Source organism: Battus philenor, unplaced genomic scaffold (assembly GCF_028537555.1).
Source record: "Battus philenor isolate CCGP_79_NKW_IND1 unplaced genomic scaffold, ilBatPhil1.0.hap1 SCAF_12, whole genome shotgun sequence".
Classification (NCBI taxonomy): Eukaryota; Metazoa; Arthropoda; class Insecta; order Lepidoptera; family Papilionidae; genus Battus; species Battus philenor.
In genome coordinates, this window is record NW_027181674.1 from 8148274 (window position 1) to 8172932 (window position 24659).

At 30.4% G+C, this 24659-nt stretch overlaps 1 protein-coding gene across 1 annotated transcript in view; it reads left to right on the top strand.

Annotated features, from left to right (window-relative positions):
• toc (toucan) overlaps nucleotides 1-24659 on the top strand; it is a 94620-nt gene that overhangs the window by 39958 nt on the left and 30003 nt on the right. Inside the window, exons 4-5 of the mRNA XM_068776341.1 lie at nucleotides 10877-10963; nucleotides 14360-14506. Coding sequence (XP_068632442.1) covers nucleotides 10877-10963; nucleotides 14360-14506 — 234 coding nt within the window. The remainder of the gene's footprint in view (nucleotides 1-10876; nucleotides 10964-14359; nucleotides 14507-24659) is intronic.

The window sequence follows — 24659 nt, forward strand, 5'->3', positions numbered from 1 at the left end:
AAATGATAATAAAATTCCTCGTATTGAGTTTACAAGGATAATGTCGCCTCTAAAGAAGTTTTGTAGTTAGGACTTCACATGATTTAATTTTGATTTGGTTTTGTTAAACGTCTTATCTACTTCAATCTTCAATAACAGTAGTAATGCTCGTTATTACATTAACTAACCCTTTAATTTATAGTTTACTGATTTTTTCATTTAACGTTAATAGTTTATAGTAGGCACTTAACTCTCTTAACGTCTCTTTAGTTATTAAACTCGAGGACACCCTCAGGCATCTGTTACATCATTCATTTCATCGGTTTTTCAATTAAGTTTGCTTAGATGTACGCTGTATGGGGTGACAGGGCGAAAGGCCCTCTACATGGGATTGCGACTGAGGCTTTCAATTAATGCGGATAGGCATTCAGGGGGTGTTCGAGAGTGACCGGACCTCTACTCTATCGGTTGCTATTATCGGATCTCTTGAACAAAAATATTTGCTCTTTATTATCACATAGAAATGTATGTCCATATAATAGTACTGTAATAAAAAAACAATTAAAACATTTGTAAATTATTTATTTCTTTTAAATGATAGATGGCTAGTTTAGATGTTACCTGATTTTTGGATTATGTTAAATAATTTTTACAATATTCAAAAATTTGAAAAACTCAAAGTACGCAGAAATCTTCGTATTTTGGTTACCCTAAAAGCAGAGATCAAAAGGTCAAATAGATCCGTCTTGTTAAGTTCGTCGTGATTCGCGGGCGTCAATTTGCATGATATATGTTTGGTTATCTCATTGCCTGTGTAGTTTATTTTACTGACTTATAAAGTTTTGTCTCGAACAAGACAAATACATATCCAGATGCACTAAATAAATGCTTTTAATGTTTATCAGTTTGCAGTTAAATATATGTATTGTAACCATATTTATTTTTTATTTCTTATACTGCATTTAGTTATCGTTTTTAATATTTAAATTATAATGCGAGATATTTTCCAAAACATAACTTAAAATAAGAGCTTGTTAACAATCTGTAAATATAAATTATAAATATATGGTGCTATTTCTTGAAAACATTCAGTAATATTGTATAATATTATAGACCGATCTTAGCCGTTCCAAAGGAAACGCTCACGTGACTTTCTTTTTTGATATTTAACACCATTTGTCTTGCTACAAGGTGTCAAAGAAAAAGAGGCTATAATTTAATCGGGTAATACCTGCTCATATTACGTGCAAGTTTCGCTTCTTTCACGTTACGTAATGCCTACTTATGGCGCGTTTTTTGTAGTCCTCGGTGTAAATTATAATTATTATGGATGATGTAGTTGTTGTCATTCTTTGTACAAAGATCTTGGTATGTATCATGTCTGTGCTAAAACTTAATTCAATCTCAGATAAAGTTTGTTTGACTATAAGTCACGTTTTCTAAAAGTTGTTTAGGTGATTGCTTAAATACTTACTTCTATGCTAAAACAGGAGTGCGCTAATTACTGTGATTTATATCTTAATATTTAAATTTAGAAAATACATGCGTATTGCATACAATTTTGTGTTCTTTATTATTGCATACAACTTTAGGTGCTTTTCTCCTAAAATGCCTATGGTTATTATATTTATTATATCAACGTTATAATCTTAAATTTTTTAAATTATAACGTAAATACGTTATAATAAAATAAAATAACCTTATTAAGATGCCTATGATCATTTTTTATACAAATGTTTTCTTAAAATAAAGATGTTTAAATTTTAGTTTCTTTTTCCGTTGATGCTTGGTAGAGTTCTATATAGAGAAACATTTAATAGAACTCACAATTTTGGTGTATATACCTACACGTTACCTTAGATAGTGAAATAACGCTTAATAAATATAAAAAAGATGCTCAGTGAAAAAGAAAATAAATAGATTGAAACATCGCACCTACGTATTTGAATGATTCAAAGAATTGTGTAACGCATACATCCTTTGAGTGACAACTGGGCGATTATGGTCCAATTCAAAGTAATACAATGGGCGCAAGTTTGTCTCAGTTAGGGTTGCTACCTGATCAAATAAATGGCGGGGGTTTTTGATTTTCTAAATATAAAATAATTAAGTCACTTCACACAACAAAAGTATTTAAAAATAATAATAAATAGTCAACGTTTAGTTATGATGTTACTTACGAAATAAAGTTTTGCATGTACGTGTTAATATTATTACAAAGTGTGTCATATGTAATCTTATATATTTTTTTTATAATAGACTGAATATAATAATCTGAATCAATGTTAAAAGTAATGTTAACAATGAATACTAATAACATTGATGACAATTTTGACAACTTAAAAATAATTGCTCTTTTGTAACTAAGAACGAACAAATATTGAAAGGTCAAAATTTTGTATTTGGCGGCGGACTTGTTATGGGTAGCCTTATGCGTGTTTGTATTGGTTGTTATTGTGATAAAATGTTGCACGAGTTTAAAATATCCGATGGCAGACGCGACACTAAGTAGAAAATACATGCGTCTTCTCAAGCCACTACTTACGTGTTGAGTGTGGGTGGGTTTATGTGTGAGTTAGTGTTGCCATAATTCTCGTTAGTGGTGAGCGCATGTCAATGTGTATTCTTGTCGTCTATCGTATCTCCGTGCATCTGTGTTCAACCCATTTATCTCCGCTCTAAATATATATTGCAACACTAAAACGGCAATGTTTAAAATATCGCCTGAAAGGACATGCGTGTGTCTTTCAAGTTATTTAACCCTGAAAGCGAAGTCGACTGAAATAACACAACAATTCACAGCTATAGTTGCTCTTATAGTCCATTACTTGCGAATTTTAAGTAACTCCACAATTTATAATAATGAAATTTCTAATTTGACGTTTAGTTTAAGTGAAACTTTCACGTTTTAATTTAATTAAAGAAAATTTGGTCCATGCTATTTTTAACTATTGTGACATGTTAATATTTTTATTTTATAAAAGTTGCGTATAAAATTTGTACCTATTTATTGACATATTGCGTAAGAATATTTTTATGCGGTATGATAAGCTGCTTTTTAAAATTAATATTTAAAAATTTTCGCGCGCGGTTGCTTAATACAGATAACTTTTGACGGCTTCCAAAAACCGATAACACCTTGAGCGCGTGTCGTAAGAATATTGAAATCGTGACCTTATGTTCTTTGTACAAGTGATATGTGTACTTGTTATAAATATCTTTAATTATATCTTATTGAAGTTTCATTTTCATTAACACTTTATTATGTTGATTATAAATTAAGATCTCTACGTTATTTTATTAAAATGACGTACTTTCATAATAAATTTCTGTTTTCGTCTTCTTATAATTTGAACGATTGTGAGACTATACAAAAAATTAATAAATTACAGTTATTGATCTTAGCAGCAGAGGTACCTCACCATGCTGAATTTGATATATTTACTATCGGACAGTTTCATAATTATTTATGATGTTTATTTAGCGAATCGTATTTGGTTACAGAAAGCCTTAAAATACATAAGCACAAAACTACAGCTTTGCCACGGAAAATAGACGTAGTAAAGTCATCTCCGCTAGGAAATTAAGTCGTTAGATGACGTGATGTGACGTTTCTCTTTGAAACGGCACATATACAGTAATATATTTTTTTCTCTTTTTATGAGTACTACTTTTATTCATGTCAGTTTTTTTTAACGACATTTAAAGTAATAGATATTATTATTTTTAACCAATAAGCATGTGTATATATCTATAGGCAAACAGATTGTTAGGCTATGGTTTATAAACATGTAATAAAATATTTATTTATACTTTAAGTACACATGTCTACCCACGATTTCCTTAAACGGCTATTCATCATAATAAAAACATCTAAAGTAAAAGTACACCGTACCTTCATCGCCTCTACGACAAAGTAGTTTACTCAAAATAGACACCATTAATGTGACAAACAACTTCGGTTAGGAAGTTTTTATAATTTGATTTAATATAATGGTTTTTAATTTATTACCAATGAATAACGTATGTAAAATAAAACGCCATTAATTTACAATGTAATTTTTACTCAATAAGAAATAAATCAAAATTTGATAAATGAACTTAAAAAAAACTAGAAAGTATTACGTTTTATTTTGTTAAGACATTTCATTTTTCATAGATTTGTTATATATTCCTTTCCGTCGGTAAATGTCGTTTGCAAAATGCCACCTACATAGATATTTTTGCGACATTCAATTCGCTGTCGCAAAACGTGTTTCTCTTACTATACCATTATATCATTATGGTGGCGCCATATTCAACAAAATTTCTTGGTTAATGCTAAGCTTTAGGTTGTCGCATTAGCATCTCAGTAATTAAACTGGTATTAAGAACACCCGTAAATACATAACGTGTTAAATCTACTAGTTACCTTAAAAATTAACCGAACGTTTTAATGAATCAATCTTTCATATTTAAAAAAAAATAGTCTGTGTCACAATGCGCCTCTGCCATTGGAATTAAATTAATCTAAGTAATTCTGATTTAACAAAATAGAAATCAAATGCTTAAAAGATTCGTCGGTTATTCGTCGAATAATCTGTACGATTTGTATAAGAATAAGAAGAGATATCGGGAGAGAGATTAATAAAGACTCGAGTTCGAATGAGCGTAGTACAGAAATAGTTTACAACGTTGCAATAATTATATCAGGGAGCAAAGCTTTGTCGCGATGTGGCTTTAGTTCTGCCATCAGCTTTACATTCGTTTTGGAAAATAACTGTAAATTAGGTAAATAATGTAATATTGTATATATGTATAATATCTTTGTTTAAAAACACAATATAATTGATAAAACATTAAAATATTTGACAACATTTTATTTCTCAAACATTGTAGTATATCTTCTAATACTGAGTTTTGTCTAGTTTAAAATTAAGCACGACATATTTATGTTTTTAATTAACTCATTTTCTTAGTCAAAAACTATTTTCGAATTATGGCACCTTATAACGGCAAAGAACATGAAGTTGTTTTGTAATTGACAAATAATGATTCTTATCAGCGGTCAACGTATTTTTAAGAAGACAACAGTACAGTTCCTAAATGATGCAATCTATAGAATTTAAAATGCGGAAGTTATAATAATAATTTATACAATTAATTAATGGCGTCCATGAAATAGAAGAATGTTATAATATTAAAATGCTCTAAAAGTCAATGAAGAAGTAGAAGATGGGTGCGCACGGTTCAAAAGAGAAGCTTTACAGAGCTAATTCTGAGAAGTATCCGTCCAAGCTGCCGGTACCCAGTGATAAGAAATACAAAATAGCGGTGAATCGCGAGAGGTTCGGATCTTTTGGTACAAGAGGTGAGTATATTTTTAAAATCGTTAGATGTCTTACCTTTGAAGTTTTTTGTATATCGCCTGTATGATCTTAACACTACCCTTGTTTTTTATTATAATGCTATTATTACACCTGATGCTATATAGTGAATGCGTTTATACTTAGCACTTCGCTACGAAATAGTTTCATTGTAGTGTTCATGTAAATTTATATGTAATTCTTACTTATTTAAGTAAATTAAAAATTCTTTAATGAAGCTATTGAATTCAACATTGTATTTTAACCAAAATGGAACGATTTTAAAAACATGATTAAAGACAAGTTAACTTTGTGTGTCGTAATAAACTTGAGTCGCAGAATCTACATATTTGACGATGTCATTACAGTCGTTATGACACTGTATAGTCAAATGAAACAATTGTTTTTATTGTAAAGTAAAATCGCTCACTTTCATTTACCAGTACGTCTTTATTTGATTTATAAGCAGCTGTGTTTTACATATGAATACACGATACAATGATCGATTTACACATTATAAATTCGCTGGACAATGGACTCCGAAAGCCATTTCTCAACTGAGTGATAAATTGAGTAAGATTCTTCTTTTTTCTTATGCGTGGATTTTTCATTATCGGTATTATTATTAGCACGTTTAATATTCTCTAAATTCGAAAAAAGAATAATTAAAGTCGGGAAGCAGCGCAGTCCTCGGGAATGGTCACAATTGTCATCATACCCACGAAACTTCTATTGTTCAGACAACTATTTATTGCTATTGGTGTAAAAGGTAAAATTAACGATAAAAATATTTTAATGTATTTTAATTTAAAAATATAATGAATAAAATCAATGTATTCACTAATGATTACGTAAAGTGTTGTAGTATGCAAAGAGTAACGAAGTTTGTCTTTTATGTAATCCTTTTATCTCAGTACACTTTTTGAATTTTAAATGCATACGTAAATACATCTTAATAATGTTAGAAAAATCTAGTTGAAGTAACCAAAAGGTACCAATTAGGTTCTTTTAATTTATACTTGGTTTCTATTTTAAATAAAAAGGAAGTCTGAAAATGAACTGCACCAAAATAATATTTTCAGGAAGTCATCCAAAAGTTGCACGTGATTTTTTTTACATAGGTATAAAAATAGCGTCTTTCGGCCGCCGTCACTCCGCGTTAAAATTAACATTTTAGTTTTGATTTAATTCGGGAAGCAGTTAAATCCATTTTTAAAATAATTGGTGCTAATTAATTAAATTTTGTTAGATATTAACAACTATTTATCACTCGAAGTTAACGAAGTAAATCAAGTCCTTTTACAGTTATATTAGCAAATATATATATTTTAATGCCATTACGACGGGGATGAATAATACAGATAAATATATTTACGTGGCAATGAAACACACAATATAAATATTAAAGGTTTCTCTATGCTAAGTGGACAAAACGAACAACAAATCCCACGGCTACGAAATAGAACACGCGACTCAATGCTCTACCAGTGGCAAAGCGTTCAATGCAGCAAACCTATGGTTTAACCTCTAACTAGTTTATTGACCTTGGATATTTATACTTCGATATATCATTTAATTATACAACTAACGCCTTCAAAGCAACATTCACGTCTGAATGTATCATGATCTTCATGAAACAAATGAGTGGCAAAATAGTTGAAGTTTAAAGGAAAATACTTGTTATTTAAAAACAATATGATGCATCGACCGCACATGACGTTGATACAAGACGCAGTTGTATGCGGTCTCAATCGACAACCACACCTGTGTAACTTTGTTGCGTCTCTGTAATATAATATCTTAGAGCTTAAGTTGTTAGCAAAAAAATATTTTATAAACTTGTTGAACAATAATTGAAAACGCTGTATAGAATCAAACGAAAATGGAATTTTTCAAAATGTAAATACAATTAATTTTGTCATGATAATATCATCGTTGTGACTCAGAAAGAAAAAGTGATAATGTTGCGATAATATACGGGGAGATCGTTTGTTATACTCTTCTATTTTGATAATCACTCTAAGAAAATAAGAATAGATGCTATGATCTTTGTCGAATGGGTAACCGTTTAATTGTCTCATAAATATCGATAATTTAAGGTAGTAAAGGAAACAACCCGATAAAGAAAGAATTTTAACACAAAAATAAAAGTTATACATATTTAAGCACATAAAAAATCTAGTAATCATCGCCTACTACTACTAGCCCATGGACGCCCTTTGCAAGGCCTAATCCTCCCCCAAAGATATATATATACTATAATTGCGATGCGTGGCAGACGAGTTGGCGATTCCTTAGAATATTATCAGACTATTACTCGGTCTTTCTCTAGGTTTAAAATCGGAACAAAACTAAATACTCATATTTATTGTAACTTAACTATGTAATAAGATACAAGCATTATAAATATAGGATCGAGTAGTATTTAAATACCGTAAACCATTTATGTTTAGAATACTCACATAATATTTTTTTCCTTTTCTGTTTGCGCTGTAAACTTATTCTTAGCGCGCGACATAAATGAGGAATTCGAACTATTAACGACAATGAAACGCACGTGCGACGTACATGCAAGTAGAAACCTTATAAAGCAATCTATATAAAGATGCACAATACTGGTTTTATAAATAATAGGAAAATATTCATATTTTATACGTAAAATTTACAGTTAAACATATAAGATTTTATTATTTATAACTATCTGATTTAGATACCATTAAAATGATAACATTTAAAAAACCGAAATAAAGCTCCACTTACCGCCATTTTTGTTTTTTCTTCGTATCGAATGAGTGATTATAACGACATAATTCGATACATTTAGTTTAAAAAAATATAATTTTTTTTTACCATTAAATACATAAAAACAAAGTTTCGTTTAAGGAGGACAATGCATTTAGCAGAAATAGTTTAATTTTCATTTACGAGATTTAGATATCAGCCATGAAGGCGTTAAGGATATACAAACTACTTAGGATCATGATCGTAGTAAACTAAATTCTTCTAAATAATCTAGTAGATTTTTAATTGTAACACAAAGCAAGTCATGCAAGTCCCGCAACTATAAATGTATTGAATTTTAAAGAGTCTCATATCACCGTGGAAACTTTAATATTACTTTCATAAAATTAACATTTCCCTGAAATCCACACACGTTTCTGAAATACGTGACAAAAAAATTATTTCTTCGAAACGGTTGACTGCTGTTTGTTCGTAGTCACACATTACAGTTATGTCGCGTATTAGCGTGGTAATGCTAACGAAAAAGTCCCCTAGTTCACGGACTTCTTGTCTATCACAAGGCTGAAATTGCATGACGGTCTTCCCACATTATCGCACTTACGGCACATCTAGCTTTATGTGAAAATAACTACGTAATAAGTGCCTAAGCAGCAAATTCTCTGCACTTGAAAATTGTGTGAATTTCAAAGAAATAAAAAAATAGTTTATAATATAATCCAAAAAATTAAGTTATTACATTATTTTTGTGAAATTATTGTCATTAGCCCTTTCTAATAAATTGTTTTTGAAAAGACGTTATTAATTGCCATTAACGCAATATATATAATTTGTTCCGCAATGAAATCGAGGTGGAATACAACAAAGAAATCGATCGATCTTTCACAGAACCTGTAAACAAAGATAAATCAGCTTTTTTAAACCAGTTTCTTTTTACATTAACATTTTTTTTTTATTTTTACTTGCATATTTTATTAGCATATAAACGTTTACATTCAAATAAAATATGTTATCCATCGTTAATAACACATATTCTAGTTATTTTTTTAATCGTGAATAAGACTTTAAAAACATAATTTTATTTTTCAATTTTATTTACAGACTTAAACAAACTAACTTAACTTTAACAAAACTAAATATTTATAAATTAGGCTATAAGTTTTCTGAAAACAAGCTTCCATATAAGCATGAAACTACAAAAATAATAGATGCTAAGAATTACAAAATTCCGAGAATAGGATTGAATAAATTAACAGACAATGGAAAGAATAAAACAATTTAGAACAACTACTACTTTACAATAAATCAAAGACTTAATGACATGCATTACGTCTATAGTTGGTAGTTGCAAAATCAATTCTACTTTGACACTTAACCTTGGTTTGTACCATTATACTACGTAAAATTGGGCTTACGTGCAAAAACAATCATTAAATTTACTATCTTAATTATTGTAGTATTGGAATTATACTTCCGTAAATGCTATAAAACTCGGATGTTTTAATATACAACTTAATAAACTTATACTAAAAGATGTTTATAGACATCTAATAAGGGTTTTTTTTATCTGTAACGAAAGTATATTACCTATAATTAATTAAACATCGATTGTTCCCGTCTTGTTAGAAAACCGTTCAATATTTTTTTTGGTATATTCATTTATTAAGGTTTAGATATTAGTTAGCATAATTTATAGCCAGGTCGTTTAAACCTACAGTAGGCAAACGCATTTTATTTTGTACTGTATCATAAGAAACTAATCTAAAATTATAATATAGATGAATAATAGGTATGGGGAAAAGTTTATTCCCAAATAGTATTAGACTGGCAAATGGCAACAAAATATCTTTGACTCGTATTCATTTATTTTGCTGGTTTCAACGTCATTAAAAAGGTTACATTATTAAAAATGAAACTAGTTAATAAAATTTTGTTTGGATGGATAAATTTTCATTTGTTTTTGTCATGTTAAAATAGAAATCGATACCTTTTATAATTTTACTTTTAAAAAGGAAAAAAAGCTAACCTCTAGCCGATAAAATTAGTGACATTTAGAGACTTTATGCAACGTTAGTAAGAGTTGGTTCAAGCGTTTTCACATCGGGAATTTTGGTTTTAAAATGGATCTGGCTCTGTTTGCCCAGTTTCAGATAAAATGGTAGTCATTTTTGAAAAAGTAGGTCCTAATCGGCATACTTAACACGTAGCTGAACAGTTGAAAATTGATGACAAAATAGTTTTGACCCATTTGAAAAAGGTTGGGTATACAAAAGAGATCGATATTTAGGTAGTACACAAGCTCACTGAAAGAAACCTAAAACCGTGAACACATTTGTGATTCTTTGTTGATATGTTATGAAACTGAACTGTTTTTGAAGCGATTGGTAACTGCTGATGAAAAGTGGATCACACACAATAAGAACGTGCGGTAAAGGTCGTGGCATAACCCGGGTTAACTCGGATAAAAATTAAGAGAGTTTACCTGGGAGGCATTAATATAACGGCAGGGCTATATAGGACAGGTGCTGTCCTATATAGCCCTGCCGTTGCACCTGTAGATTTCCACTTATTTCAGTCTCTTCAGATTTTTTTAAGTGTCTGGTTAACATTAGATCTGAAATTACTATAGCTATAACAACATATCACTATTTACATGATAGCAAAAAGTCATGTCAAAAACATGTCTCAATTTTTCATACAAAACACAAATGAAATTTTCTCCTAATATATACCTAATATATGTATAAGCATTATATATAATATAGTAATTTTATCGAAACTTATTATTAATATTTACCTTGTTTTCGTTTCAGGGAATGGCAAGAAGCGAGATAGCGTTCCCACCCCTACAACCCCCAGCCGCCCTCCGGCCACTCCGCCTCAACCTCCGCCCGTGCAGAGTGAGTCACATAATACGTCGCTCGTCGTAAAGGCCTAACATTTTTAGGTGTAAAAGCTTTAAAGGGGTGAACGTGTAAGTCATTTGCTGTCAATTGATATATGGCACACTCAATGCAAAAATCAAAATACCAAAACTAATAAATAACGCTGTGATAAAGTAGGAGCTTTTTGAAAATACGAATTACTTCATATAAACGTTAATTACTATTTACTATTGCTAGAAGTTATTGACTTATTGCCTTCCGGAAAAGTTAAATTAATGGAACATATTTTAGAAGATCACTTTATACAAGTTGTTTGGTGAATGAACAAACCAATGAACTATATACTCCCCTGTAAAGCTTTTAAACCCATAGCCAGTCACCCGTATAGTTATCGAAAAAGGTAATAACAAAAATTGTGTATATGTATTAGTGCTATAAAATACTTAAAGCTTGCTTCAAGTGAAAACAACAGGGAAAAATAAATTTCGCGTATATTTAAAAGAAAAGTCATCTCGTTCGGGATATGAAGTGTTGAGAAATTGTTGGATTTAACTTGTTGTTATTAGAAAACATGGAACGATGTCAATACTATGCATATATATTTTAAAAAACGATATTACCATAAGCAGTAAACATGCTGGTTATTTGGACATTTAAGCAAAGTGATCCAAAGCATAATGCTTGCATTGTTAAGGAATTTCTCACGTCGCAGTCAGTCTGTCTTAGATCGGCCAGCTCTAAATCCAATTAAGTATCTTTAGTGCGAAATCAAAAAGTTTTAAAAAATTTGGACATGTAACTAATTATTAATTGTTCAAAATGTAAACTATTCCTCTTTTTCTTTATGCACTTTAAATTAATATAATTGATTCCAAGTTTCATAGAAAATATTTCTGCTTTTTGCTCATTTCGGTCGACAGACGTCTCCAAAAATCGCCACGATGTCTATCCAAGTCGCCTCTGCCAGCCATTCATAATACTCTTGCCCCGCTGTTATTGCCCTGGCCGCTACAATATTCAGGAATAACTGGACCCCGCGGGGACTAGGGGTTGATTTGAACATATCTCGAGTAGATTTGTTCAGCCCCATTACTATTTATATTTCTTACTATATTTTTAGATATTCTATATTTGTTATCCCGTTTGATCAATTCATGTTACTATTTTGGAACTTTACTTGATTTTTAACTATATGTTCACAACTGAATGTATGCCTAGTCTGCATATTAAGTTAAATGGTAAAGAAATAATGTCAATTATCATTAATGTAAAACCGATGAATACATCGTACATCAAGTCAATTGTGCATTGTTGTTAGTCTTTATCTGTGTATATGTGATATATAGAGAAAAAATCCTTTTAAAATCAACTGGAAATACTAGTCTAAAGTAAATGGAAGAGCTTAAAGTCTAAACGTCGTTAGTATCCGTCGTTCACGTTAATTGTAAATAAGAAGTTTTATTTATTTTTTATCTACAGATCACTAATAGAACGACTAGGTGCATGTCGTTTCATAACAATGCGTTACGTAACTGCCAAGTATAGGTAGACAATAGCGGCTACGCAAAGTTGTCCTTTGGAAAGTGTGTCAAAAGGCAACTAGTTCTCAAAAGTTGTTTTTACTTTTTTAATTGCCTGGGTTTGTTTTATTGTAACAGGAATTAAGTGATGTGGGTTTTAATTCAACTATTGAGCTTTATTTTTATGAGTAATATTTACTTTATTTATTAACTAACTACATCATCATCAACATAATTTTTTCACCCGCAGAACGTACACTGCTAGACATCATAGGTCTCTCTCAAAGATTTGTAATAGATAGTATCGGTAGCGGCCTGTACCTGGCGTCTTCCGACGAATTGACAACGTCATCTGTCCACCTTGTGGGTGGTCAGATGCGGTCCCACATTGCGTTTGCCGGTGCGTGGTCTCCATTACAGATCTTTAAGGATTCCGAGGCCTATCAGCTGTTGAGGCCACTTCAACTTATCAATATGCTGGACTTTAGTTACTTTTGTATAAATGAAATATTAATGTATATTGTTATCAAACTGTGTAAAATATTAAAAAAAGTACTTATAGATCACGAAGAGGCTACAAGATGTTGATTTCAATAGTCACTTAGTATCTATCAATAATTAAATGTGATGGCAAAATATATTCAATGTATTCCCTCCTAAGCCTTTACAAACAATCGCAAGTCTTTTTTTTGTATTTACCCGGAACCTCTTTTAGTAAATTTAAAAACAATTAGAATTAATTGGTGCGGAAATAACTCCCAATTACATGGTACCACTAATATACCATAATCAATTGGATTAAATCTCTGCTATAAACCTGTAATAATACCTAGCCTGTTCCTCACTTTCACTTCCACGCTGCATTACGGTGTCTCGTATCGGACTACATGTGTAAAACGACATATCGCTTTTCATTGTATTAGGTTCCCACCGAACTTCGTCTCAGTATAAAACAAAGCTGTTTTCGTGCCGGTGAACAAAACTGGTTTCCAGCCTTGGTTCAGATCCACTTTAGTGATTTCGATGTGTTGAGTGCAAATGTGTAATATAAATCCAACAAAAATTGTACTAATGAGAACATTAGTTATATTATTTACGAATTGATACATTCCGAAGGACAACAGGAATCGTTTACTATTACTAAGACTGGTGGCTCGCTTTATACGCTATAACAGAATAATATCAGTATATTTCCATGATTTCACGTAGGCTTGTAATGTTGTACTTATACTACACACGATTAAATTTTAATGAGTGAATATCAATAGCTTTGTTGATTAAACAAAAAACTTGTTTTGAAAAGAGGTATGAAAACAAAATGGAGAAATGTAAAAAAGCAAGTAATACATCAGTATAATCATAGACTAACTTTCCACCGCCCGCTTCGTGTGGATCGATACTGCATTATAGGTGTAATTTCATATAATTCATTCTTTAAATATTTTTTAACATGTCATTTAATAAATATACTGACTAACATAGGAAAGCTATAGTTTAAAATTTGCTTTTATTAATGAACGCCTTCACTTAACCACTCCTTTGGGGAAAAGAATATTCCCACGAAATTTCAAGGGTTTAAATCTTATACAGATACGTAAATATAAAATCGATGGCCTTTGGGAGCGAATTGTTCTCGTGGGGCGACCACGAGCCCATAGACGTGGCGTGGCTAAGTTCCCTGCCAGGTAGACTGACTTCATGTTAACGATCGCGGGAAATCGCTGGCTGCCAGCAGTGCAAGACCGGAACTTGTGGCGATATTTGGGGGAGGCCTAAGCTTTGCATTGGGCGTCTATCGGTTGATATGATGATAATGATCATTCTTAAAAGCAAGATAAAGTAAGGTTACATTGTGTTGTAATAGTATGTTAATAAAAAAATAAATTTTCAGCAAAGAAAAATGGCGTGGTGCAAAAACTATCGTCGTCACCGGTGGCGGTGCGTGCACGCACCTCGCTTGCTCCACCGCCGTCGCCTAGAAAACCCCCACCGCACCGCGCGCCTGTGCAGAGGCCTAACACGCTAGCCACCACTAAAGGTAAGTTCAATCCGGTGAAATTGTATCTAGCGGCTTAAGCCAAGACTCCGTAAGTAGCCTTCGTATTTTCCTACCTTGAAGGAGGTTTTTTTAAGGTAAGCGCTCTCTGCAACTTGCCCTCTCGAAATCTGCACATGACACGTGTGCAGGTACGTTAGTCAGATAAAAAAAAACGTAGGCTCGTTACTACTTATTTGTTTCTTAGTTTATTTTAAACCAAGTAACTTTACACCAAATATTATAAATCTGGGACAGAAAACGTCCTGCATACTTTCGTTTATAAGCTACTCGGCTGAGTTGCTCTTATAGTTTTGTCGATAAAGAGTTCTGAGAACAGAAAGAACACGTCCTACTTTTGATTTTTACTTATTTTTAATTGACTGACTGGAAACATTTTATTAAGGACGCTATCTGAAAATCAATATATTATATTGGAAAACTGTTAATTTGGATCATAAATAATAATATAACTTTTTTCACTATTCTTGATCTCATTACAATTTGTGCTGCCATCTATATTTTAGTTTTTTCTTAAACAATTTCCTACAACTGAAATTAGTTGAGTATATTAATGATAGATGGCGCGGTTTTAAATTTTCTTGGTAAACACTTCGAAAACTGTTGATTAAAATGTAGTACTTGTTTTAACTACAGATGCCTATGTATTTTTACATTTTCCTTATTATGTAATTTTTTGCAACTATTGAAATGAACATTTTTCGCTTCGATACAAGTAATAAATTGTATAAAAAAATTATTTGTCACATACTTTACATATGTAATTTGTTGCTTGGAGCTGTTCTTCGATTAGATTCTTTTAAAAGGAAAGTTTTTTTAAGTATGTTCTCTTTTGGTTAACTATAGAATGTAACCAAACCCAATTATGCTTACGTCTTTGCTTACCAGTACCATTTATATAGAACTGCTACGATATACTGCCCACACACTATAACTACACCATGTAAAGTCGTTCATTTTCTGAAAGACATAATGATCGGAAAATTTATTAAGCGTAGAAGCTTTACAGCATTTCTTGGTCATTTCTTTTTGATACTCTGAAATTATTTACCCTGAAAACTATTACTCTTGTATTTTAAAATAAATAATTTTGGGGAAACAGAAGAGATGTTTGTGGAAGTACAGTCTATCTCGTTTGTTTTTGCTTAAGATAGCATATAAAAATATTTTCATAATCTTTCTAGATTTAGGACAATGTCTTATGATTAGAAATATTTAACACAAATGTAATACTAAAATCAAACATTTAATTCATATATTCTTCAAAATAGTAAGTACATATTTTTATTAACTGTTTTTCTCTTTGGTAGTGATGTCTGGTGTTGGCCTATTTTATATAAATAATCAAAGGTTAAAAATATATCTTTAGCAGCGGTTTTATTTCTTTAGTTATATATAGATTTAACGTTAATTAAAAATTATTATTTTTTTCTCTATCCGTAGTAAACAAATTTTGGTTTTCTTTTTGCAGTCAGTATTTTATTTACTATATCGAATGTGAAACTTATTTTGGCACAAGAGACCTCACGCATTTTAAGATCAAACTAATTTTAGGTAAACACCTCAAATGTTAATTCAATTTATGCTTAGGCAAGGACACATAAATAATTTATTTACTCAGATAAGGGTAAGATTTACAAACTGTAATTGCCCTTATTTTCTTGGAAATTTGTTTCCTATGAAAATTTTTTTCTTATATACCCACACTAGACTGATTCGGATCAAAGCATATTGACAAATGTTTATCGTTTTTTAAGATGAAATGTTAAATTTAGTTAATGTTTGAACATAACTAAATATTAAATAAATAACCAAATAAAAATATCTCATTGACTTACGGCATGCTAATATTTATGTTTGTGTCCATGATAATAATGATTAAGAAATTGATTACTTTAAAATAGTTTAAGCGAATTCTTATTTTTGACAATAATATCTGTCAAGGAAACCGTGTCTTTATTATAGCGCTATCTATTACTGTGGTTAGTTCGTCTAAGTTCCTAATTTAATTTATATTTTTATAAATTTTATATCAATAATGTTATTACAAAACATAGTCTTTTTAATACATTTGGATTCAAATTCATTATAAACTTTTCTTTTTTCTTTGGTGACAAAATTTGAGTTTCGTATGTTTTAGATTATCTTAATAACAAATTTTATTTTGTACTTAGAAAATCATCTTTTGCTTGTATACTTTTGTTTGTAAATTTGGAAAAGGTTACGTTGATTTTAAAGAACTTTGAAATGCTATTATAATTACTATATCGAGGTATTTACAACTAAAAGCAATAAATATTTCTAAAAAATTAATAAATTATGCCAGAATTTTTATATGCAAAGAAAATTAAAACTCACGTAAACTTGTAAGCGAAAGCGAAAAACAGCATAATGATGGTGTTTTTAACAAATAAATGTTCAAGCATTCTATGGTTCAATTACTAAAAGATATGTTACGAAACTACTTATTTAGTAGTTACGATTTTTAGTTTAGTTTTTTACGATTGCGAAATGTTCTGACTCAAATTTAGTAGTAACACGAAAATTAATCCCTGTAGAAAGGTCAGTAAGATTTGTATTACCTTATTTATGATCAAGTTTTTAAGTACATATGCGGTTAATTAAAATTTCGACTTATTTGTTGACTTGAAATCTAAAATGCTTAGTGTTATATTTTGGTTACCTTGGTAAAATAATAATGTAAACCTCACTTTGTTGACTTGAAATCTAAAATGCTTAGTGTTATATTTTGGTTACCTTGGTAAAATAATAATGTAAACCTCACTTTGTTGACTTGAAATCTAAAATGCTTAGTGTTATATTTTGGTTACCTTGGTAAAATAATAATGTAAACCTCACGGCATTTCGTAACAATCAAAATTGCACAGAGTAAGCTCTGATTGAATAAACAAATTGTTACAAGTAAACTGTAAATTATGTAATTGTTTTTAAATATAATAAACTGTCCAGAGGATCAAATATTTTGATTACTTGGACTTAAAAAGTGAAAAATAAATCGAATCAAATTAAATTAACTGGAGTAGCAAAGTAAATTTGATGTAATATTTATTCATTGAAGTCTGTGCTATTTATCATTCAGTGTTATTATCTAATTATTTTATATATTTCATTTCCTAAATCGACACAATGAGCTGTCGTATATTTTTGAGCTTCATGCAAAAGATTGTACGCCCGTACGTATTTAATGTAAACATGAAATAACCATATATTGTTGTCGTATAATTAAGCACTTAAATAATTTTCCGTATAAGGTACACGTGGAGACGATAATCGTTAATATTGTCCGTTATACTTAATACTTTTGGAAGTCGATAAGGATCATTAACCTGGTATTTGAACAATGACATGATTACATTTAATACTCAACGATACCTCTACGAGATTGTGAAATTTTATGCATAATCGATATTATTTCTGCATTTGTTAAGCGATATTTCGTAATGTACCGAATTTAAAACATTGTACAATTTAATTACTAAACGGATATCACATACATTATTTAAACGTATATATTATAATGTATAAAATATCCGTTTTTAAACTAAAATTAGTTTTTCTCCCTTCCTTTATGTATTATATTTACATAAACATAAATGACGTAAATATTGCGAACTAATGTAAAAGTAATTTTATTGAATATGTATATGTATATATGTATATATATATATACATATATATTTACTCCATATTTTGTGAAATAGCTTTTCTAAAAGTTACTAGCTATGATACGTAAATGGCATTGAAATGTTTTAGTATGCCTAGAATTATACTAAGTAAACTAAATGATCTATTGTTTATTTATTCATTATTTTCGGATAACTTATGTTTTCTCAAATATAAAAAATACGTAGTAAAGCTGACAGTATCATAAATATACAATTCTGTTTTTTACATTTCTTTTAAAAATTCCATCGACGATGACTTGCTAAATTTTTGTTAGGTGAAAAACAGTAATATTGATCAAGGCGAATTTTTGTGAGAGCTCGTTCGAACAGTATGCACGCTCGTTTAAGGAAATTATTATTTTAGTCTTCCTTGAATCTGAACCAACCGTAGTGAGAATCCCACTCCTTTTTGAGGGTCTTTTTCTTTGTCGTATTCGAACGCAGTCAACGCATATTCGGCATATGAAACCGAATGCCATGAAGTTGTTATTTTTGGGAATAAATGAAATCCGTATTATGGAAGGTTGGACTTTAACAAGGATAACTAAACAATTCTTTAGATGCCATTATTATAGATTGTTAGTTTGGCCGAGTAAGCTAACGCGTTGTTCTTACAAAAAAATTGCTGCTTGGACGATGTTCCCGATCTTTTTTCAAAACACTAGCCAAACCAATGCTACTCAATGCAATGGTACTCTGACATTCTACTATTACTGCTTGTTCGACCACAGAACGACGCGATCATGTTTTTTCTTACGTTTCTTCCTTCCCTATTTTTATAGGCAAATTTTGTAAATGAATTGTCAATTTAGAAATTTTGTAATTGACAATGTCACAATGTCATTTACACAATTTACATATGAATTGTTAATAAAAATACTTTGGGAATGTTCTTCATCCTCCAATTGGTAACCAAAATTATTTGCGGAGAATCAAAAGCACGACCGTGACGACTTCGTATAAATTTTGTTACGTTACTTCGCATCTGGGTGATTAAAATGATAATACAAATGATTTTTAATTCTCAGAGTTATGTATACTCTCGCGTCTTATATAATATCATTTATGTGGCACACGCAACTTTATAATTAAAATCACGAAAATGGGAGTATACACTAAAAGTATAACCAAAACTATGATTTTAGGACTGCAAGGGATGTGATACTAGTGTTCACAGTCATGGATGTGCTAATAAAGAATATCATAATCGTATTCCTCACCCATAACTACATTAATTGTCTAAGTAACACTAAATAACATGGAACGTGCTCATGTGAAGTGCAATACATTTAAAGGCTTGAAATCAAAGCTTCATGTGAAACATTCAGGTTGAACGTTGTCCAATGAAAGTTTAAATCTGAAGAAAGTATACGCCAGGTATAGACGAAGGCACGACAGACACTGTTGCGCGCGCATCCGAACGGTAATGACAAAAAATTGCTAGTGGATTTGGACCGCTCCAATTTTATATCGAAATATACTTTTTGTGCGTTTTTTTTTACAAAAGTTTGTAAAAATTCTTATGATTAATCGGTGACACAAAATTAAATCATTGATGTGATTCCAGTGTTTTCAAATTTGGTATTTAAGTTTTTCTATACTCCGTACAATGAGTCCGCTAAATAAAATCGTGTCGCTTTTTCAACCGAATACGAAAAACAATCGTAAGAATTCATTAATACATCAAAAAATATTTTCGAGCGAATTAAACATTCGTAGTGAGGTCGAGGACCTAAAATATAAGTGGGGCACATTAAATGGATATTGTCATAATAAAGGTGAGTTTCCAAAATCGTCACAGAAAGTAATTATAATATTTATTTTGTAACTTAAGGCAAAAGTGGGTTAATTCACAGTTTTCTATTTTTTATTCACTAGTAACTACAATGTACGTGTTCATTTTATGTAAAAAATAGGTTTTATATTATTTTCACTTTATTTTAACATAGCAGTATTTTAAAATATTGTTAACAACTTTTAGACTGTTTCATAGTCTGATCTTATACAATAGTTCTAATAGGTACAACTATTTCATTCATTTTTTTATATTGAGAATATATAATAAACAACAGGACAACAGTATGTACACTATTTAACTGGTTAGTTAAATATCGATAAAATATACTAATAGAAGTATGATTATTTCAAGAAAGAGTTTTACATTTATTTTTCAAGTCTCGAAACTATGATGTTCCATAATAATGTACATAATATTTTCTGCAATTAACGTATACAATTACAAAACTCTGCGTTCCCGTTTATTTTATTTAATTGGTTCATTTAGCCGAAATCTTTGACAGTTGAGATGGAAATAATAATTCGACTTTACCTTAGACTAGTTCGTGAGTATAATTTTGTGTACGCTCTTTTAATTTTTTGCTTATGTAAAGTCGAATCTGTTACATGAACCCTTTTTGACGCGTGGGCAATAAGTGTGCTGACATTAAACAGTCTCGCATTACGTTAATGCCCCAGTCTCCTCGCGTTAAATCGAATAGCAAACAATTGTCTGAGTGCAAGTCGCCTTAAAAGCGAACGCATCAGTGTCCGTCACAGAACGGAAACGGCGGCGGGATTCGTAAACGATGCTTGACCACAGTGGGTGGTATTCGACTCATTAACTCGATGGTCCGATTAGTCGATTTTTGTTTAATGTTCGCGCCTTTCATGCAATACTTAGGTAGAAATTCGCCGGCGCTTCCTTATACAACAATGAAATAAATACATGTCGATAATGGATCTTTAGTGATTCATAAACATAAGAATTTACGGCTTAACATTTTACAGCTTTAATTATTATTAATGATATACTTCCGTAGTCTCTTCTATAAGTTATATATATTATTAGTATTCTACTTTGGCTATAATATCGTAATTGATTGTAACATTTGACATGTTAAGAGTTATTTCCAGCAAGCATCGATGAAATTATAACAAAAATTATTAAAATTCAGGTATTATCAATGTAATCATGGATATTTCTTTTACATGTTATACGCATTTTCATATAATAACGAGACACAATTTTAAATTATTTTAAAAAGGAAAAAATTAAAGCGATCACTTAGTTGTGCAAAATTTGCTCCAACAAAAGGCTTCGCGTTTGTTCAATTGATTTACATGTTATATAATCTAAACTTGATATCTCTCTCAAACAAATAATTCACAAAATCTTAAAATGGAAGTTGCTTGCGAAGTCACCTAGAACGTCAGCGATTTTTATATTTTATTTAGAATAATATTTTTAGACCAAGATATAATATTTTGTATTTTCTCTTTGACATGCAATAAAATCACTTGTTACATAAAGCACGATGAGTATTAATTTAGCAAAGCACGCACCTAAACGGCGGTCGTTGTAACCGGTAGACACTTATTAAATAATATCTTCTTGAACCAAGAGGATATGATGTAATTGGTGTCACTACTGTTTGTTTATTGGCATTTCCAAACATTTATTATACATTCTTATCATTTTAAAACCGAACTTTTCGTCGTCTTCGTATTAACATTTATCCTTGTTAAGTAATAAATGATATTCGTACACAAGAGATAGTAATTTTAATTGAAGATTTAATCCTTATCGCATCAGTATGTGGGAAGCCGGTTTCGAAAATTACATTTTTAGACAAAACTATTATTGGTTGTTTTTTCTTTCTAAAGATGGCTTCTATTTATTGGTTAACAAAGCCTGTATATTATAAACAGGGTGAGTACTATAGTACTCACCATATCGTTATAACGATGTGAAATATTATTATCTTAATTTTCGTTTTCTTATATCCTATAAGTTATTCCAATAGAGTATAGACGAATAACATGTAGTTTAGTTTTTAATCTAATGTTACTTATAATGTTTAACGTTTTCCTAGTTGTGTTTTTTTATAGTAGCGGCACAGTGTAAAACTGTGAGAAAGCGCGAACAGTAGTTATTTTATTGAAACTTTCTATAACAGTTACGATTTACTGCTAACGCAAGGCGTTTCTTGTAACTGGATTGTTGAAAGACTAATTAGTTTTGCTTGATATGGTTTTTCCATTTAATTGTGATATTTAGTGCTCAACTTGGCATTCCAATACTAGTATTATTTAAAAAATAATTTGTTTATCTAATCTCTCCTTTATTTTTGTATTAGTATTATTCAATTTTATTTTCATTTGCATTGAAAAGTAATTTCCTACTAATCAGCTTAATACATAATAGGTGTAACTAATATTTTGGGGAAGATATCGCGGTTCGAAAATAAATTGATTGGCCCGATCTAACATGTTTCTATTTCTTCCAATTTGCATACGCACGAACGCCCGCGAAAAAACGGGGGAGAGGCAATAAAAATTAACTGTTATTCTTTTTGTAACTGTTACGTAACACACAAAAGTCGGAAATCGCCACTTTATATTTTGAAACCGGTATGATTCGTGTCAATACACTCGTGGGTGGATGTTCCTTTCAATAGAAGAAAGTGTGTTACGCCGCCGCGGGTTGCGGGTCGTACTCTCAAGAGCGTGCATGGGCGGATAACCGTCTCCAAAAGGCATCCAATTTGATGTAGTTTCAGGAGTTACTAGTTTTGTATTTTCAAAATGCAACTTGTATGATATTTTTTAAACACAGTAGTAAATTTCTAAGTGTTAACATTTTAAGTTCATTTTAATGTTTTGGATGTCTTAAAAAAATTACGTTAATATAATAAAAAACAGCTTTTATGGCGGTTAACTTGACAGAGTGAAGTCTTAATTTTATAGGCATATGTACAATTTAGAGCAGATGTTTTTTCAAAGAATATACAAAGTACTTATCTCCGTTCTGTGCACATTTTATATGGATTGTTAAGTAATTCAAGTTCAAAATATCTTTATTCAAGTACTCATTTACATGCACATCAATCGTCGATTATTTTAATATTAAAGTAGTAAACTACCGTCGGCTCGGAATGCTGATCTGCTGAAAATGGCCAGCCAGAAATGCATCAGAAAATATAACAAATTTTAAGGTGTAGATAATAATATCATCCATGCAAATGAGTCAACGAACAAAGTTCCACGCAATTCGATCAACTAAAAACTTGTATGCTATTAAAATATTGATTTAGTAAAAAACTTTTAATTTTAGATTTTATAATTAAGTAAAGGCGATATCTGGTGGAACTTTGTAATAAAAAAATTATTATATGTATATAAAAAGTTGCTTTTTTAGTGTGTATTTAAGAATTTATTTTCACAGATAAAGTACTTAAATAGTTAGCCAAAAGGACTTAAATTAAAAAAAATCTATTACTGCCAAATGGTGTGGTTGATTGGAAACAAAAATATAATAGTGATTGTCTCATTTCACTTTCGTTTTCATCGAGTTGTCAGATCTCTTCCTCATATTAACGACCGTTTCAGAGCACATCTCCGGGAATTCCATCACTAGGCACTCCCACATTTTATTTATTACTTCCTCACCTTTCTAATTGTTCTAGGAATTCCGCAGAAAGGTTAAAAACGATTCTAATGTATAAAAAGATTATATTAAAATTGATAGTTATTTTGAATTTTTAATAGTAATTAATTTTCACATCTAAATAACGAAGCATGAAAATTTAGACGATATTATTAGATTAACTGGTGATAATCTCTGGTTAAAAATTAAAGGAAAAACAATTATATCGAGAAACTTTCTTTTATTATATAAAATTATAAATTAATTTTATGGTGATAATTTTTAATTAGATTATACAATTTTTGAAAACGTGTTTAGATATTTTATGTAACTTAGAAATCATTGCAATAAATTATCATCTCCGCTTTTACTTATTATGTTAGGTAATTAAGTCAGAGTCCATGTTTCTACCTCATTAACAGGTTTGTTGGTCTTTGAAATCTGTATACGGACGTGTCGGTCACACATTCTTATACTAGATTTATCTACAATACCATTACGATATACTTTTTAATATTTGTTTTGGTTAACTTTTCAAAGCTTAAAGTCGAAAAGACTAAATATCGAAGTTAAATTATTTAAACTGTATTCGGAACATTCCTTGATTCATTTATTATAAAATATTATTTATTCAGGGTCATTGATAAATCATATTTAGTTGCTCTTAGCAGATTTTAAACACGTAGACATCGCAACGAATGTGTTAGTGTGTAAACAATTTTTAAAAAACAACAAAATGTACTTCACATATATTTAGAAAACCAATAAATTCGTTGGGTTATCCTGATGACAAAATCTGTTTTGCATTAAATAAACTTTGATAACGAGAGGAAGGTTTTTTGTATTTTCTTCTTAGAAAAGTGATTTAAGAGATTTTACAGGTGATATAAATATAATTGTATATTTTTAAGATGATTAATGTTTTTAATTTTTGTGCCATTCTAAGTTAAAATTTAGGAATAATCTTAGCATGATAATTATGTTACATCCCAGAAATCATATCATCAGATACCTTGTTGTAGCC